Source organism: Lutjanus erythropterus, chromosome 10, assembly GCF_056507025.1.
Source record: "Lutjanus erythropterus isolate fLutEry1 chromosome 10, fLutEry1.hap2, whole genome shotgun sequence".
Lineage (NCBI taxonomy): Eukaryota > Metazoa > Chordata > Actinopteri > Lutjaniformes > Lutjanidae > Lutjanus > Lutjanus erythropterus.
This window is the reverse complement of record NC_139326.1, coordinates 23,739,513-23,757,368: the sequence shown is the minus strand read 5'-3', so window position 1 is coordinate 23,757,368 and position 17,856 is coordinate 23,739,513. Positions and strand designations below refer to the sequence as shown.

The following is a 17,856-nucleotide window of genomic DNA, read 5'->3' as shown; positions in this document are numbered from 1 at the left end:
ACTTCAGTTCTAGTTAACATGAAACAGGCAAACAGAGACAGGAATGGAAAAAGGACAAAGCAGCTGCAGTGTCGTTGCTAGAGTAGTGAGCATTTGAACTTTGCACGTTTCCTTAATCTTGGATAACATACTATGGTCATCTCATATTTCTCTTTTAAGATAGCTGTTGGGTAATATTAGCAAAACAATAGCTAACTAGCTAGCTAATCTCCATAAATAGTTAAGATAGCTAACTTAAGATGTGACTATATATATCTAAGTCACTTAACAGGTCACCCAGCAACCTTTTTTAACCATCTTCAAACTTTGGTTTTCTTTTTGATGTAGATTAGTCTAGTGCATAACATATCTAAGTACAGGTAACAAGAACGGAGAAAGTTGACCGAGGTTCCACCAAGTACCAAGCTTACTCAGCTGTTACTGGAGCACAGAGCAAAAAGGGCTGAGATTTGGGACGGGCCAATTGTACCAAGGCTTTGTTCTCAAACTGTGCCAATGGGAAGAAAAGTAGAGTATTAGAGTTGGCAGGGATCTGCACTCTCTGAGTATCCCTCTAGTCATATATAAAAAATGATACAGTTCAATGTCACGTTTGCTTAAATGCACTAAAAACATGTAATATAAAGTAATACCAGACATCTATTTTGAGGAAAACACTCAGAGAACATCAGAGCAGCAAACCAACCACAGACAGACAACACTACTGTGTTTCTGAGAATTAAACGGAACAAACACTCAATGAGAAGGACAAGTACTCAGGAGTAGATTTTTTATAGAAAAAATGCTGTTTATTATTAAATAAATAAATACTGCACTTTTTTTTTTACACAATAAGTTATTTAGGACATTTTCTACCAAGGTGATAATGGCTCTGAAGAGATCCTTAGAGGATCTCTGGTACTGTTTTTTTTTTTTTTAAATGTCATTCTCCTTCTCCACCCTCCCCTCCATCTCCATCCTCACATCACCCCTCTGGTCCTCAGCTCATTATGCTGAGTCCATCTGTCCATAAAGAGAACAAATCACAGTTTTAAAAGTTAGTGTGATATTACATCCCTCCCACTCACTCACACACACACACACACATACACACACACACACACACACACACACACACACACACACACACAAACAGCCAAACTCTGTCGCATCCATACACATTATCACATCATTTCTCTGCTGAGATGGCTATGACATACACTGTACATCATTTACATTATTCCACAGTCTAGCTCTGCTTACATTCAGAGCATCAGTCGATGGATTGTCTCTGTAAAACAGAATCAACTATTCAGTAGACGTTTAAGCTGGTGCCAGCCCAGCGTTTGTCTTTACTTCCCAAACATCCCTCTTCCCCCCCTAAACATCTGGGGTTCACATTCGTACCAACATACTCCCTCCAACAAGCTTAGTCTTTTCTCTTCACCAACAATCAACATACAAATAATCAGCCCTTTTCCACCCAGTCATTGTGCTACATTTCATTTCCTCATCCAGAGTCTGTCTGTATTGTTTTTTTCCACCCGCACCTCTGCTGAGTCACGAAGGTGCGACGGTGTTGGAATGTTAATTCACTTTTCACAGTCCGTCCTCAAGCTCATCCTTCTTGCACAGATCCTTTTCCGATCCTGGTTCCACTGCAGCACTGCAGCAGCACAATAGGTTTAACTCTTTGTCCAAACTACGTGAGTCTAGGTTTAGCTGCATCTCTGCAGAAGCATGTTGAGGGAGTACACCATGCGTTCACGTAGGTCGCTGGGGCAGCCGGACGTCAGTAGGGAGCTCAGTTTGAAGGTTTTAGAGACGCGGTCCTCGTTGATGTATGTCAACATGTACTCATCCCTCTGGCAGCACAGGATGATCTTGGTGTGGTCGTGGTAGAAGTTGATCTGTGGAGAGTCAAAAAAAAGTTTAATTATTAGTTTATTCTCTATCAATTTATAGCAAAAGCAATTCCAAGTTGTCTTTTCTTATTTGATTTTTGGTCAAATCCTCATCCTCTGCTGATCTGGACAATGTGTACAGGGTTAGGTAGTAATCAGATATAACTATAATCTGCCCAGATTACATCTGAAAAATTTGTAATTATAGTTATATTGTCAAGGATTACTTGATTACATATTTAAAATATGGCTATTCTAAATTTATGTAACTTCTTACATGAGAACCAATACTATATTAACTCATAAAAATGATGTCTGACATACAAGGTTGTTGTTAACCAACTGTGATGTAATTTGTATTTCGTAACTGACCACATTTCAAAGGGCCCAGCCCTGGTTATACTTTGCACCTAAACAGGGCTCCTTTGAGCATGCCCAGCAACGGCTGTGTTTCCTTTGACAGTGAGCCTGTTTACCTGGAAAGTGCCGTCGTTAAAGAGCATCATGAGGGCGCGGTCGGACTTGAGCCACTGCAGCAGGTAGAGTCTGGGCATGTGCGCATCTGTCATACTACCCAGGTCCCCGCCCTGAGAAAGCAAAAGAGCAAGACATGAGGATTAGACAGGCTGCAACACGACGGATACCATTTCTAATGCTTCAGGGGGTGGAGTGCCACATAAAAGCATGAGAGATATACATTACAGAAATAAAGGAGTGGGGGAAAGAGATATTCACTTACATCCATGAGGTTCTCCTCCATGTAGTGGGAAAAGTACTTGAGCACCGTCACCTGGCCAACGAAGTGTTCAGGAACCTCGCAAGTAGGGAAGACGGAGCGCTGGCCCAACTCTGCATAGTAATGAATGGTCCTGAAGAGATGGAGAGAAGGACATAAAGTATTATATAACCACTCCGATAAACACTTTCACTAAAAAATCTGTTGGTATTCTTGACTGAAAATATTGCTCTTGCTTGAAAACACTTGTGTTAGTGAGAACATTCATAAGATGTCTAAAAGTTCGTTTTTCACACTTACTGGCAAAGAAAGACTATAATGCACTCAAATTTAACAAGTCAAGTCATCCCTTCACTTTGGTACTTATCTAAAACCACTAACACGTTCTTCAAATTAGCTCTAAGTACTACAGCGTGCTTAAACAAGCCGTCTCCATTGCATGCAGTGACTAATAACTTCAAACTGAAGGTGGAGTGTGTTGTGAAAGCGCAGTATAGTGCGTACTTTCTGTCTGGCAGGAGGCTCATGTGAGTGCCGTTGTTGAAGAGAACTCCCACGGTGTGATCAGACAATTGGTAGCCGAAGCCATACTTGTTGGAGTAGTCCACCCATTTAGTCACCCATTGAAGACTGCAGCTGGTTGAGCCCTGAGGAATGTCGTCCGCTGCAGCGTGAGAACACAGAGGAGGAGGATTAGAACAATTATTACAGTGAAGACTGAAAGAAACGACAACCTTAACTGTGCAACCTCATGCAAACCCTAAGTTTGTTCGAGAGATAGTTTGCATTCTTCGAAGCGGGGTTGTATGAAGTACCTACGGTAGGTTGATCCCCAGTTTGGAGTAGTAAAGAAGGTCACTAGCATGGAAGATAAGTAATGTACTGCTGTGGAAGGGGTAGCAACAAAATGAATTTTAGACACCTCAGAAAAAAGGTTCAAATCCGTTAAGTGTACTTCTCTATTTAGATTTTTTTCACCATTTTTACTTACTGTCCGACAGCTGTTTCTGATGGGAAACCACCGTTATATAAGCAAAATATCATCCTCACCAAACCAATCAAACTCCATTGGCGAAATCTGGTATTTTGCCTTGGCAGCAGCACACAAGCAACTGCCAATCCGTCAGTTTCAGTTAACTCCACTCCAGTGAATTCAAACTATTCTTTTTAAAACACAAAAGTCATGCAATATTACAAATAAGCTGCCAGATTGAGGCAGTGGTAGACTCCTGTGTTCTGCAGGGTAAAAGCCCTGATTTTGCAAATGGAGTTTGGTTGGTTTAAAGAGAGCGGTATTTGGCTTACAATCTGGCAGTTTCTTGTCAGAAAAGGCTGTGCAATGGCAAGGTAAAGTGGTAAAAATATTCTAAATATAACAAAAACTTTTTTAGGTGGCTTTTTTAGTGGCTAAAGTGTTGTTGACATTGTCCACAGCAGTATATTGCTTAGCTTCTGTGTGTGAGTGTAAATCTAAACATGAAACATGAATCTACATTTATTCCTTAGCCCTCTCATTATCATGTCTGTCTCTTCGGACATTTCAAGGTAAAATATAGACAGAGAGTTTCAGTATATTGTGAAACCTCTTAACGTGAGTATTACCTAATCAATAACTACATCATGATTTTACAAACCATTCCAACATGTCAACTCACCTTTTGGCATGCTCTCCAGACAACCCCTCAACACACTCGCGACAGTCTCAGCCACGCTGCCTGTTGTGTTGTCTTCCAGGCCTTTAGAAACACCAACAGGTGGTCAATTAGCTTGACAGCTACAGTACAAGAAATCTGCACTCCTCAAATTCTCCACCATCGATGCACTTATTCAATTTTCCTGCATGTAATTTAAAGTCATATATTAAAAAAAGAGTATTATACAGTATAAAACCTCTTCATGTCTCTCTGTGATCACTGTGTGTGTGTTAAACTTACATTCGCTGCTGCTGCTGCAGCTCCCCAGACTCCCTCTGACGATCAGGCGGATGGTATCTCGCGTCGTCGGAGACTGGCTCTCTGTTGCCGGGGCAACGGGGCTCTCGGCAGATGGCGGAAGTAGACTTCCATTCTGAGGTGGGAAAAGCAGTGACGACAGGGGTTAGAATTTGCGAGTTTAGATCATCTCTTTCTACTATGACTCAGCTGCAGTCACCCACAGATTCAAAGTGGTTGGCTCGAAAGGTTGAAAATAAGTGCTTTTAGTTTGTTCTCAAAGTGCACTCATTAGAAAGTTTAGTGCAGCACCGGAATGACTCACTGGATTCTCCTCAACATGATATCTCGATCTAGCCATTCATTTAATAGCTCTAAGAATACTGTGCCTACAATAGATTTCCTGTTCTGAGTTGAATAAAACGAGTACTTACCTCAGAGATCTTTTTACTCTGTTGTTGGCTGATGACAGTTCTCTCCAGGTCGTGCTGCAGTTTGTAGATCTCCTCTTCCTCTTTGGTTAACTTATCTACCAAAGGCAATGACAACACAAAAAAATGAGAGCGTGACCTTTTCATAGAAGAAATTCTAAAATGGCCACTATGTCATCAGAAATTAAGGATATATGTTTAGCTGAAATACTCTATACTCTGACAATGACACTAGAGCCGCGGTGTCCTTTGAAATTTCTATTCTGGCCTGTAAACTTGTGTTACTGTTTGCCTGTTTCACATTAATCTGAGGTCAAATTAATGCCAAATGTTTGCTGAATGAGTTATCATTTGATTATGAGTCGTAAGAAGTCATTAATAATCTTTTGGAAGGAGCAGATGTTTATAACAGTTAAGCTGAGCAATCTGTTAATGGAGTGTGGCAAGCAGGCAGTGACTGAAGTCAACTCCAGGGTGTGCATGTTCGGATCATTGTGCTTTACAGAATTTTCGACCTATTTAATATATTGCCTGTGACTCCAACTCACTATTTGGACTGCAGTACTCATTTTTGGACATACAATTGATACCTTTAACCTGCAGCTACATAAACTGACATTGGAGAAGTATGGTCTGTGACATGTGCATCAAAAACGAGATCAAATGATGCCCCTCGAAGCTACCATAATTTTACAAAGTGAAAGACAACTTGCTGGGGTGACAAGCTGCTTTTTAAGTGGTGCATGAATGTCTTACGGGCTGATGTAATACTCACTCAGAGTCTCGTAGTATTTGACCTTGTCTCTCTTCCCACCAAAGAGCGCAGCGGCAGCTTTCTTGAAAAAGCTCTTGGCTGGACTGGAGACGTGGAAATCTGGTGCCGAATGGCAACAGCTCGCCGGCAGACGCTCTGGACTGAAGCCCTGCAGAGAGCGAAAAGTGGGTCAATGTGCGGCTAGTGGGAGGGGGGTCACTGTTATGTGCCTACAGAGTGACATTTAGACTGAGACAGACAGACAGAGAGTGGAACAGACAGATAGACAGAGGCGATAAAGGTGTCCAACCTGTGTGAAGAAGTCGTGCCTCAGAATATGGTCAAGGTCGGGTCTGTCCTCTGGGATTTTGGCGAGCAGGCTGGCGATTAACTGTTTAGCCTGTGGCGACAGGGAGGAGGGAAGGGAGTACCGTGCTTCTCTGATACACCTGTACGTCTCCTTCAGGTTGGTGGTTTCAAACGGTGGCCGGCCCAACAGCATGGTGTACCTGGAGCAGGACAGACGGATTTCCATCAATAACAATGCACCTTATCAGACAAGTGATTGTAGTGTAGCTGCAACAACTGGTCAATTAATCTGTTAGCTGTCAACTATTTGATGAACCACCAACCATTTTAATAATCAATTAAGCGTTTTGAGTAATTTTTTAAGAAAGAAATGTCAAAATTCTCAGGTTTCCATGTCTGAAATGTGATTATTTTCTGGTTTCTTTACTCCTCTATAACAGTAAACAAAATATCTTTGGGTTGTAGATGAGACATTTAAGGACTTTATCTTGCACTTTGGGAAACACTGATCAACATTTGGCATTACTTTCTGACTTTTTTTGGAGTGAACATCTAATCGATTAATTGAAGCAGTGATCGATAGAATAATTAGATTGTAGATTCCATGATGCCAATGTGACTACGCTGACTATGTGTAATTAAATAATAAGTAATATTAATTACTAAACCTTTTAACTGCCTAATGGTTTATTAGTTTGTCTACTCACATTACACAGCCCAGGGCCCAGATGTCTGATTCACAGCCGTGGCCTTGCTTGTTGAGCACCTCGGGGGACAGGTAGTTGGGAGTTCCACAGATCGTCTTCCTCCTGTTTCCTGCTGGCTCCAGCTTGGCAGCCAGACCAAAGTCCCCGACCTTCAGCTCCATCGACTCACTCACAAAGAAGTTACCTGCGGGGAAGAAGAAAGGGGAATGAGATGATGAGCAATTGATATTCAAGCCAGGATCAAAGGCTAAATACTGCCCGGGTACACTGATTAAAGACGTAGGGTGGTAAAGAATGCATCTTTACAACTGTGCAGAAAGTGTCTCACTACTGCATAAAGATTCCTTACCAAGTTTCAGGTCTCTGTGGAGGATCTCTTGTTCATGCAGGTACCTCAATCCAGAGACAATCTGTCTAAGATAATACCGAACCTCTGGCTCTGTAAGCACTTTGCGAGCCTTCAGGATGTGGGCTAAGGACTGCAAAGAGACAAAACACAGAGGAGAATTATTACAGAGTGAAACTATTCCATAGAAAAACATAATTTCCACTGTGAAGAAAAACATTATCACACTTCATGATTTACTTGTATCTCATAAAGCTGTACATTTCTTTTATCATACGATTATTCACAACATTAGAGTTCTTTCTTAGTGGCGGCAGACTCTTGAGTACTGCCTGTGCTGTCTCATTGACTTTAGGTGCAATGCAGGTGTTACCCAAATTTCAAACACAGCAGAGGCACCGGATAAGAAGAAGAGGTGAGAGACTGGTAGAGAGCTGCAACGATTAATCGATGATTAAAGTAGCTGCCAACTATTCTGACTAATTAATTCATTAAACTAAAACAAATTAATTGGTTTAGTATTTTTAGGAGGAAAAAGTTAACAAAAACTGCACATTTGATGACCTCATCTTGGTCTTTGATTAACATTTTTCACCCTTTTCTAACATTAAACAGCCCAAACAGTTAATCAGTAAATCAACAGAGTAATCAACAATGACTGTTAGTTGCAGTCCTACATTGGCATGTGGCAAACAACACTTACTTTTCTGCTGCAGTATTCCAACAGGATGTAAATGTTCTCCTTGTCCTCAAAATGGTGATAAAAGTGCACAATGTGTTTGTGGTGCAGTAATCTGTGCAGCTCGATCTCTCTGTCAATCTAGAGGCAAAATGAAGAAGAGACACATTGGTCAGTTACTGGGGGTGATTTAGTGGTAAGTGTCGTCCAGTGTTAACAGTGCGCACAGGCGCCGGAGCTGCGCGCTTACCTTCTCCCGCTGGTGAGGTTTGGAGACGCGCGCATGTGGGATGATTTTGGCTGCATAAACTTTGCTGGTCGAGAGGTCGGTCATCTCATAACATTTAGCAAACCCTCCCTGGAAACAGGAAAAAAAATGTTAACTATGCTTTCTTCAAGTGAGGTGGTAAATCCCCCAAAAAAGTCGAGAACAGATTCGGTACCTTTCCCAAAACTTTGCCGCGGCAGTAGCACTTCCCGGTGGCCGGATCGGTGATGATCCTGGCCATCTCCGAGGGCCCGCTGCGCTCATCCATCCTCTTTCTGCGAGGCTCGCAGGACCTCTGCGTCGCTTCACACATGCTGCTGCTGTTGGTCTGCTGTATCGGCCCGCTGTTTCTCCGTACTTCCATCAGAAGAGGTTCACAGTCCCGCACTCAGAATGCAGCCCGGAGAGTCCGTCTCTGACGCTTTATAGTCTGGCACCCACCCCACCCCTGTCTGCCGCCCTCTCTCTGACGTCACGGTGTGAAATGAGAGCATGAGGTGCCTCATATCGATCACCCTGCATGTACACTGGTGCTGCTGACGGCACAGACATGAAATCAAAGCAGATGAAACAGCGTGTAATTCTGTTATCTAAAAATTCATATTTTTTTGTGTGTAAGCAGCCGTCATCCAGAACAATAACGAAGCCTGACATGTTCTGTAGACTGTAGTTCACCTGTTCTGTTCATTAAATCCTAGCAGGTGGATGGACCTTTAATATTTTGGTGCAAAATATAATTCAAGGTGTTGGAGGTCTGATACACTTGGTCGATATTTAATTAATATCCACTCTGCAGAGGGTAAACATGATCTGTATTCCGTTCAGGTTCACCTCCTGTGTTTTAGCACCAGATTCAGTTTGGAGCAATAGCGCCCTCGGGTGGACATTCTGGGTACTAACCGTATACTGTACTGCAATTACACACAGACATGTTCTCACATGTCTTCAGGTGTTTATTAGTGGTGGGTAGGGCTGAACGAGATGGTTAAATCATAACTTCCGCCTCGCAGTCAAGTTGCAATTTACATACAGTTCTGTCCAAACTTGTGTAGTGAATACTATGAAGGAATTTGATAAGAAAAAAAAAAATGTTTTGGCTAAATGGAAGTTATTGATATTGACATGTCTGATTCAAAATTTCGAGTAAGAAACATGCTGCTTTCATTTAGAGACAATTTTTACAGCGAAGTACAAAAGACTGTGAGAGCTGATGATATTACAGTGAAGTTGACCTTTGACCTTTTGGATCTAGAATATCATAACATAATAATTTTGCCCTATTTGTGTGAAGTTTCATCATAATTAGCATATACATTTGGGCCAAAATCATGTTTTGTGAGTTCATAGTGACCTATGACCTTCAAATTCTATTGCGTTCATCTTTGAGTCCAAGTGGATGTTTCTACTAAGTTTGAAGGAACTCTGTCCAGGCGTTCCTGAGACACATCCACGAGACATGAGGTCTGAGTGACTTCTGACCACCAAATCCTAATTGGTTCATCCTTAAGTCAAAGTTGATGCTTCTGAAAAATCTGAAGTATTTCCGTCAAGGCATTCTTGAGATATCACATTCACAAGAACAGGACGGGTGGACAGACAACCCAAAACATATTTCCCCCTGGCCATGGCAGTGTGGAGGCATGAAAGACATACTGCAATTATTTTGACAGATATTGTGATGTGATTCAAGATGACTGAGAACGATATTTTAAAATAACAATTTTCCAGCACATTTTAATGAAATCTGTTTTTTAAGTTTTACTAACAAAAAGACAGGCATATGAAGAGTTATAATTATAGTCATGGTTCTCAGATGAGAGAGCCTACTTCTGTACCCAGTTACATATTCTATATGACCCTCAACATACATATAATTATTAGACCTCCTGTGTGACGGTGCACAACATAACGTCTATGTGGCTGTGGGAGACCAAACAAAAGAGTTCAAATGCATTCTGGGATGGGCTTGAGCTGGAGACAGGCATTCACTTTTTGATTAAACACAAGTAAACACAAAACACAGATATAATTACAACCCCGCAAAAGGAAAATGGGACAAAACTCTTGAATAACATAACAACATTGACCTTGAAATCCCTCCTATACCATGCTGCAGAACCATGCTACCATGCTGACTGTTCCTGTGGAAGTAAAATTACAGCTACAGCCAGTGCTAGATTCTCGATAAGAGTGCTGTGCACAATGGTATTTACAACAAGACTGAAGATTTGCAAGATGGCAAAGGTTCAGTCTGTCCCGGGAGTGAAAAGACTGGACAAATACTGCAGAGGCTAAGATGTCAAAACCATCCTGACATCTTGCTTAGTCACAGTCCACAATGTTAAAAGACAGCTTTAAAAAGATCAGGCATCATCATCAGTGCTAACAACTGACAGACATCACCAATTTATTTACCCATTTATTATTATTTTTATTTATTTTATGAGTACTTGCAAAGAACATGTTTTCTTGTATGATATTCTTTTACATATCACATTTTTCATTTCTGGTCTAAGAAAACAGAAAAGTGTCTGGAGGGTTTAGTGCAATAGAGAACGACAGTGCTGAAAAACAAAATAACCTCGAGACTGAGGCTACATTTCAAATCATATACTTTTTCTTTTTAATTCAAATTTCACACTATAAACTGCAACCAATGTATGCAAGAAGGTCAAAGTTCAAGACGCAATGTTATGTGATGTAGTACGTACCAGTTGTATGCCTACTGCAACAGCAGCTATTTTGTAAGGGCACCTGCAGTACATACTGTACTAAAAGTATGCATCAAGTGACTTATTACACTGCAGTGGTCGGTACTTTTTTCAGGTGTGATCGCACACTGGAAATGTCATAAGCAAAAGTCTCATCAAGACCTGAACCGACAGATGATTGCTGTGGCCAGTTGGGGAAAGGGAAACGACAAGCGACGACAAGGGCATCATCAGGCAGCTCTTTCAAGAGCTTCTCACCCAGCACTTCCATCTGTAAACCAATCAGAAGAGGCCAAATCAGTCACTTTACATGCTATGTACGTTATATGACTTACACAGCATTAGATGTGCAGCAAGATAAAGTAATACTGACCACTCCTGGAGCGAGGAAAGCTGTCACATTGTTGTATGTAGATAAATCAGTCTATGAAAAAAGAAAGATGCAAACATGGCCTTATAGCAACTTTGATCAAAGGGTAACTTCAGTACTTTTCAACCTGGACCCTATTTTCTCACATCTTGTGTCTAAGTTCAAAGAATGTTTTCTGAAATCGGTCCAGCGGTGAGCGAGACCGCTGCAGCTGTGAAACAGGCTGCAATATAAAACAAATGGGCAATTGTGAAACATCAAAGTACGTCCACTCAAAGTGCTTCTTTGGCCACTGACAGGCTCAGACTGTTATTATAAAAGTGTCTGACGCATTGACGTATACTGCATGGAGATGGACAACATGAGAGCTCTCAGACAGTGAAGTCACAACATCTCCATTGCCCCCTGGTGGATGGCTGCAGTATAAGTCATACAGTAAGCTGCTTGCGTTCAGCTAGCTGTATGTGTGGGAGCTCGAATGTGCTGGTCCAACTCTGATCATTGTTGCGCAGACTGGCACCAAATGCGGTCATCAGCTCAAGATGGTAGGAAAATATGTATCTGGGATATTTGGGCTTGTTTTTTTGTTCCAGTGGGATGAAGTGGAGACACAGCATCCAGTTTTATTATTGTAAAACACAGTTCATTCAAATTAGACAAAAAAACAATATTAAACTCATCAACGCCATCTTGGTTCATTTTTTCACTGTTCCAACAATCACCAACTCTGGTTTGGTTAAAATAACTCCTTAACTAACTGCATAATGTGTTTCTATGTCCGTTTCTGTAAATGGTGTCAGTGGCTTTGGTGAGGGAAATCTGCTGTTTGTGGTTAAAAACTCTTCAGCAAAAAGTCTATCTCTGTAAGAACTGTTTTCATAATGTTGTCAGACACTTACAATAACAAGTGGAGCCTGTCAGTAGCAAGACAAGCACTTGTAGTGGGCGTACTTTGATGGTTTGAGTTTGTCATACCACAGAAACAAGTGTTATTAACCATACTGCCAAATTTGAATGCTAAAAAAAATTGCTAAGTATATAAAATTAGGTCCCAAAATCATGGAAAAAATGAGCAGTTTTCTCTGCTCTGAAACACTGAGGGCGTGTCCGCTCTGTTGTCTCAGTGTCAAACATCACAGCCTGGAAACACCTCCATCCAGTAGTTTCATTGGACAAGTCCAGACATGTCTCTGCCACCAGAGCCAGAGAACTCTATGTTTTTTTCTTCTGTGTCAGGTTGTTGGAACTGAAACGAGCTGAAGTGAACTGCTGGGCTGATTTGGACTGAGAGAGTCACTAAGCTATGTAACTGACTGATGGGGAAGGGGAGGGGAGGGGAAACAGTGTTGTTTGTGTGGCTTATATAGTGTTGAGGGACTGTGGCTCTGGCATGTTGCTGAGCCATGTTTCAGGTTCACCCAAAAAATACTGAACACTGACATGGTGAACAACAGTTTACCGGAGTGACTCTACAATTCAGTACTACAAAGTTTTCAGTGTTTTCACATGTTTTCAGCAACTATCTTCTAACATGTATAATGTGTCGAAGAAAAACTCTGGACAGATTTGATGGCTGCAGTGCTCTCCCTCATTACTGAAACAATTTCAAAAATTGTCTCCCTTAGTCACTAATGCACAAAGCATAAGAAAATATGCTCCATATTGAAAAGTACAAAAGAAAAGGAAACAAATTCTTTTTGTTAGGTCTCACCTTCCAGAAGTCTTTATTGACAAAGGTCGCCTGACTGGAGGGCACTCCATTCCAGCGGGCCTTGTTCCTGGCATAGGTCAGTAAAATGGAGTTTATCTCAAAGCCTGTGCACTGGAAACCAGCAGCCGAGGCCGCAAACACCTGTGAAAAATTACATCTGACGTGAAATGAGGCTACAGTGCCCTAAACTCAGGTATATACAACCCACTCAGATTTAAACTCCATCAGGAATTTAAATCATGACCATCAACGCCCACTTAAAGATCTGCAATGTGGTTTTTGGCCATGCATGAATATATTTTTTCTGACATAATTGCAGCCTACTTACCACTCTTCCATCTCCAGATCCAAGATCTGCTAAGCGACCTCTTCGGCCCTCAAGCAGTTTCATAATGTTCAGTGTCTGGTCTTTACTGGAGGGCAAATAAGGGACCTAGGCCACAGTGCAAACATACAGTGGGTCAATACACATGACAGGTACAGCAGTGCAGTAATTACTGTTATTATTAAAAGACTTCCTTGCTATCAAGTTGGTAAATTAGAGCTCTTTAACCTGTCTTTCACAGCCTCCTATTGCAAATAAGTCATTATTAAGTTCTACTGAAAGGGAGAATTACAGCCTAAAATAAATTTGCAGTTAGTCTAATTTGCATGGCACTCAAACCAAACACTACAGAAAAAGATTTCTTCTTTCTCATGTGAAAACATCTCTGGATATGCTTCATATTAAATTTACTTTTGCTCACAGCTGTCAAGTCTTCTGACTAACTATAACCTTGAATCTGATCTTCTACTCACTGTCAGTGGAGCCTTTTCCACAGTATCTGTCTGAATGATAAATTCAGCAGGTCTCTTTCTCTCTTGTCTCTAACTGATTTAAACTGGGTTTAATCTGTGATCATGTACGATTCCACTTCTCTAAATAACACATTTTATGTGCGATGTGGCTTACACAGCATCATGTCATCAATCCAGAAAACACAGGTCAGAGGTATATAAATCATAAGCGCAAAAGCAATTGCATTTTGATCACATTTAAAAAGTGTCAGCATTAGCTTTAAAGCTCCTGCTTTTTGCTTTAAGATGTCAGAACAAATTTGCTTTCTTTATGAAACAACAAATGTCTTCATAGTTACCTAACCTCTGACAATCTGATCCTGCTCATCATGTTTTCTTGTTCATCTTGTACTGACAGTGAAGACAAATAGCGTATGCTCCATTATGTTATAAAAATGGATCTCTGCACGAAATGCTCTTCAGATTAACAGACTGTAGAAGGAGGGCCTTGTAGCCATAAAACATAATCACGGTTATAGACTTACCATTTTCTTCTTTTCCCACATTTCTTGCTAGCACGGAGCACTATGCTCCAAAATAAGCAAATTATTGTTAATGTGCAAGTTATATTGTGGCTTGGCTTCTCTTCTTTGATTTCACACAAACATGCATGCAGTATTTTATACTTGAAAGGGAAGAAAGAAGGCAAAGCAAGCAGGTAAAAACAGAGAGAGAAATTTTTTTCAAGCACCTTGAGGCTCATGGGGATTTTTCGGAACCCAGGCATAACAAACATGCTCCATAGTCCATACACGCCTGTGAGCAGAGCTCCTATGCAGGCCGACAGGACAGGATGGGGTTTGCTGGTAGAAAGGACCCTGCTGTGGTCTTGCAGAATCACCTCAATAGCATCCTCCATTGCAAACTGTCACCAATATAGCTAAAATACATCAAATGAGAAGAGATCTTACTGCAGCATGTAAGAAATGTCATTATTCTCTCAGGTTATATCTGAAGAATTCTCTAGCCCAACTAATACTGCATTATTAAGGTCAAGACTGATACTGATGTCTGACATTTGATTATAGAAAAAAATATAACACTATAGCTGCAAACACACAGAAATACATAACCCTTTTTGAAAAGGACCGATGGCAGAAACGGTCAACCAATTAGAGTTGAGTAGGTCAGATTCAGAATGAGGCCGTAAACAACCTGCATATCTTACAAGCAGTCCAGCTACCTAACTACATTCATGAAAAATAATGACAAAAAAATGTCACAAGCATGGATTGGAGATTGTAAAAACTGTATTATTTGTTTTAAGTTGACTGACACTGCATATTCTTTACCCAAGACTTAGGATAACCCCGAGTTGTTGAGAGTTGACCCTGAGAAAAGTTAGAGAAGGGCTGTGTATTGTATGATACATATCACAATACAGGAGTTACACTTTCATGCATTGATACTGTAAGAAAGACGATATACTGCTTTGTTAAATCTAATTTTAGGGAAACTGGATTTAGTCTAGGAGATTTAGGAAAACTTTATGGTGCAGAAAATTCAGAAATCTAAGTCTGGGTATCTGAGTTAAAATATTTTTACTTTTTTATGCAATCAGAACAGTGAAGACAGATAACACTGTGATCTAGTGGTTGTGTTTAAACACAACACAAATGAATCCCTACCACAAATCTTTGCATGTATTGCAATATCATTTTACAGTGTTTTGAGAATCCATACAGTACCACAATACCTAGTATCATGATATTCAAGTGTATTCTTACATCCCTATGTCAGAGACATGTTAACCCAGGGTTAACCTAAGCACAGGGCTATACGATTAACAATGTAGTTCTACTAGCTCTGGGTTAAACTTGTGTTTAAATCCTAGAATGGATTTATGTATGAGCCTTTAGCCCCTTTCACACTGCCACCTTTAGCCCCATGTTTAGTCAACTTTCTGAGCATTACTTTGCAATTCAAGGGCAAGCTCTAGGCTAAAGTCAGGGTTAGCCCACTTGGAATATGTCGGTATAGTGGCAATGTGAAAACTTTCTTAGCCTGGGTCAACGAAAGCTTTCACATTGCTCCTATCCCCTAAGCTTTTCACACTATACATTTGTAGACCGTTGACCCTTAGATAAATTAGCCAGTTTCACACACACATTCTTAACTCAGGATAAACCTTTTAACCTTGAATTTAGTCAGTTTTCACGGGATAAACTCCAGGTTAACTATACTTTGCAGTAAGGTTAACCCACTTCAGAATGGGCCAGGATTGTGCCAGTGTCATCCACACCAAGGACTATAACTATAAAATAAAATATACGATTTTGAAAAACATATCTTATTGTGCTTATTTTCAGTTTTACATCATTTGAAAAAGATGTTAAAATGACTGGCGTGATTGTTTTGCAGCAATCTATGCCAAATAAAGATGTTTTATAAGTCTGTAGAATCTAATTTGTAGGACAGGATATCTCTGCCTCATAACATTCATTCATTTACATGTCTTTTGACACACATTTTGCCTGTAACAAATATTGCATCTCCTGTGATTTGAAAATTGCAGAAAGCCATATTGCAGTTTAGATAAAATTTCGACTAATTGTGCAGCCCTAATTTTAGCACTTTATTTTTTTTAGTTACAGTTATAGTTCTTGATGTGGACGGCCTTTTGGCCTGGGGTTAAGAAGCTGTAGTCTGCTTTTAACCCCGAGCTTAACTGAAAAGCCTGTTACAGATAAAAATAAAAAAAAAACCTTAAATCTACACATTTCTTTAATCAATGAGAAAACTGCTCCTTGCAAATGCTACTTCAACTTCTCTGAAATGATGCAGACACAACACTCACTTGCAATAATTGGTTAGGGATAAACAACATAAAAATAACTCTCCCACAACAAGACTGCTAATGAAAGCACAATGTCAGGCTGAGTGACTGAAGCGAAACAAAATAGCAATTGAGTCTGATTATCGGGTTAGGCATTTTACAGTGTATACATACACTTCTGTATATCTGTACTGCAGTCTCTTGTTACTTATTGACCAACATATAAGCTGAAACAGATATTGGCAATTATACCTGGCCAACCAATTAATCTGCCCTGCTCTTCACTGTTTCATGGACAAACAAGATTGACTGTGGTGTTTTGTCAAGCAGCCAGCCAACATCTGTATTTTTTCTCATGCTTTCATTAAATCAATAATAATAATTATTATTGTAGGTCTGTAAAATTTCATTTTGAAACACCATAATCTGTATACATTTGATGCTAAAAATGAATTTGTAAAAACATTTGTCATGTGGATATCTCAAGCTGCTGATTTTTTTTTTATTTGGCAAACTGCGGGTTGCTCAGGATAAAAATAGCCACCCTCCCTTTGGAAACAGATGTAGGTCACTTCAGTATCAAAGGGCCAGTAGGCCTATGTAGCTGCAGTCGTTTGATTTGTGCCGATATTGCTTTGTTAATCATTGACCACATGGCAGCTTTTGAGATCTGCCTGTAATATCACCAGAGCAGCTTTTCCAACAGCAGGTGGTGCCACAGTGACCTTTTACCGTGCAGAAACCTCTAGAAAAGTTGTTTACCTCTTGAATCGTGGACTGAAACTATCTGAAACGACGGCTCTGTGTAATAAACGACCGAAAGATTTTGCTGTCAGTGTCGGACAGAGGAGTTCCTCCACTATAAATCTGTCCAAAGCAGCATTCAAACTACAGATGTTTCGGATTCTGGGTAAAAATCGGTACAAAATATTTAAAAGTAAAGGAACAAATTAACATTTAACGTACTTAGGCGAAAGATACACTCACATGTAGGGGTCGCGCTTTGGTAAACTTGTTGAGTTGTAACACGAAATCTACGCTCGTTTGTGGAGACAGACATGTTTGTGCAGCCTACCTGACCCGCCCCCTCGTCGCTGCGCGCTGCGCTCAGCTGCCTGCTCACACACACACATCCTCCAGTCAAAGAGCGCTCAGTCAGCAACATATCCCGCCCTATAAAATCATACACGCCCTATCAAATGTCTGCTAACTAACTGGCTGATGGAAGACGCCTGACAGGCTTGTGTCCAAGATGTGGTCCACTCTTATATAATGTCTGTTGTGTCTGGAGCTGTGGTTAACGCTTGGTGGACTGTTTATAAGCGGCTTCAGGTGTGAGATGAGTAATAGGAGATAGTTAAGGCTGATTGTATAGATACTCACAGGAAAATGCTCGGAATAATTACT

The 17,856-nt window shown here is 40.6% G+C and overlaps 2 protein-coding genes across 4 annotated transcripts; both read right to left on the bottom strand.

The window, feature by feature from the left end:
* Positions 1-762: 762 nt before the first annotated feature.
* Positions 763-8,460, bottom strand: plk2b (polo-like kinase 2b (Drosophila)). The gene is made up of 14 exons (XM_084728725.1): positions 8,220-8,460; positions 8,027-8,134; positions 7,801-7,917; positions 7,101-7,230; positions 6,752-6,935; positions 6,046-6,244; positions 5,757-5,904; positions 4,985-5,079; positions 4,554-4,686; positions 4,275-4,355; positions 3,124-3,283; positions 2,623-2,752; positions 2,360-2,470; positions 763-1,889 (listed from the first exon to the last, which is right to left on the bottom strand). Exons 1-14 carry the CDS (start codon positions 8,406-8,408, stop codon positions 1,698-1,700), a joined length of 1,977 nt encoding a protein of 658 aa, XP_084584851.1. The 5' UTR covers positions 8,409-8,460; the 3' UTR covers positions 763-1,697.
* Positions 8,461-9,638: 1,178 nt separating this feature from the next.
* LOC146320468 (ATP synthase subunit C lysine N-methyltransferase) lies at positions 9,639-17,589 on the bottom strand. Of its 3 annotated transcripts, none has more exons than XM_084728727.1 (8): positions 17,416-17,518; positions 14,365-14,553; positions 14,159-14,198; positions 13,978-14,024; positions 13,165-13,269; positions 12,837-12,977; positions 11,129-11,179; positions 9,639-11,026 (listed from the first exon to the last, which is right to left on the bottom strand). In XM_084728727.1, exons 2-8 carry the CDS (start codon positions 14,530-14,532, stop codon positions 10,841-10,843), a joined length of 738 nt encoding a protein of 245 aa, XP_084584853.1. In that variant the 5' UTR covers positions 14,533-14,553; positions 17,416-17,518; the 3' UTR covers positions 9,639-10,840. The 3 variants fall into 3 exon arrangements, with proteins under 3 accessions (XP_084584853.1, XP_084584852.1, XP_084584854.1); XM_084728726.1 differs by lacking the exon at positions 17,416-17,518 and adding an exon at positions 17,525-17,589 and having other exon boundaries at positions 9,640-11,026; XM_084728728.1 differs by lacking the exons at positions 13,978-14,024; positions 14,159-14,198; positions 17,416-17,518 and adding an exon at positions 17,525-17,589 and having other exon boundaries at positions 9,643-11,026.
* Positions 17,590-17,856: the final 267 nt, after the last annotated feature.

Coding starts and splice junctions, on each gene's coding strand:
- plk2b (XM_084728725.1), bottom strand. CDS start 8,408: ATGGAAGTACGGAGAAACAGCGGGCCGATACAGCAGACCAACAGCAGC. Junction 4,687..4,984: donor AGAGTAAAAAGATCTCTGAG/GTAAGTACTCGT, acceptor TTCCCACCTCAG/AATGGAAGTCTACTTCCGCC. Junction 1,890..2,359: donor TTAACGACGGCACTTTCCAG/GTAAACAGGCTC, acceptor GACTCTCCACAG/ATCAACTTCTACCACGACCA.
- LOC146320468 (XM_084728726.1), bottom strand. CDS start 14,532: ATGGAGGATGCTATTGAGGTGATTCTGCAAGACCACAGCAGGGTCCTT. Junction 13,270..13,977: donor GCAGGATCAGATTGTCAGAG/GTTAGGTAACTA, acceptor ACTGTGGCCTAG/GTCCCTTATTTGCCCTCCAG. Junction 12,978..13,164: donor GATCTGGAGATGGAAGAGTG/GTAAGTAGGCTG, acceptor AATTTTTCACAG/GTGTTTGCGGCCTCGGCTGC.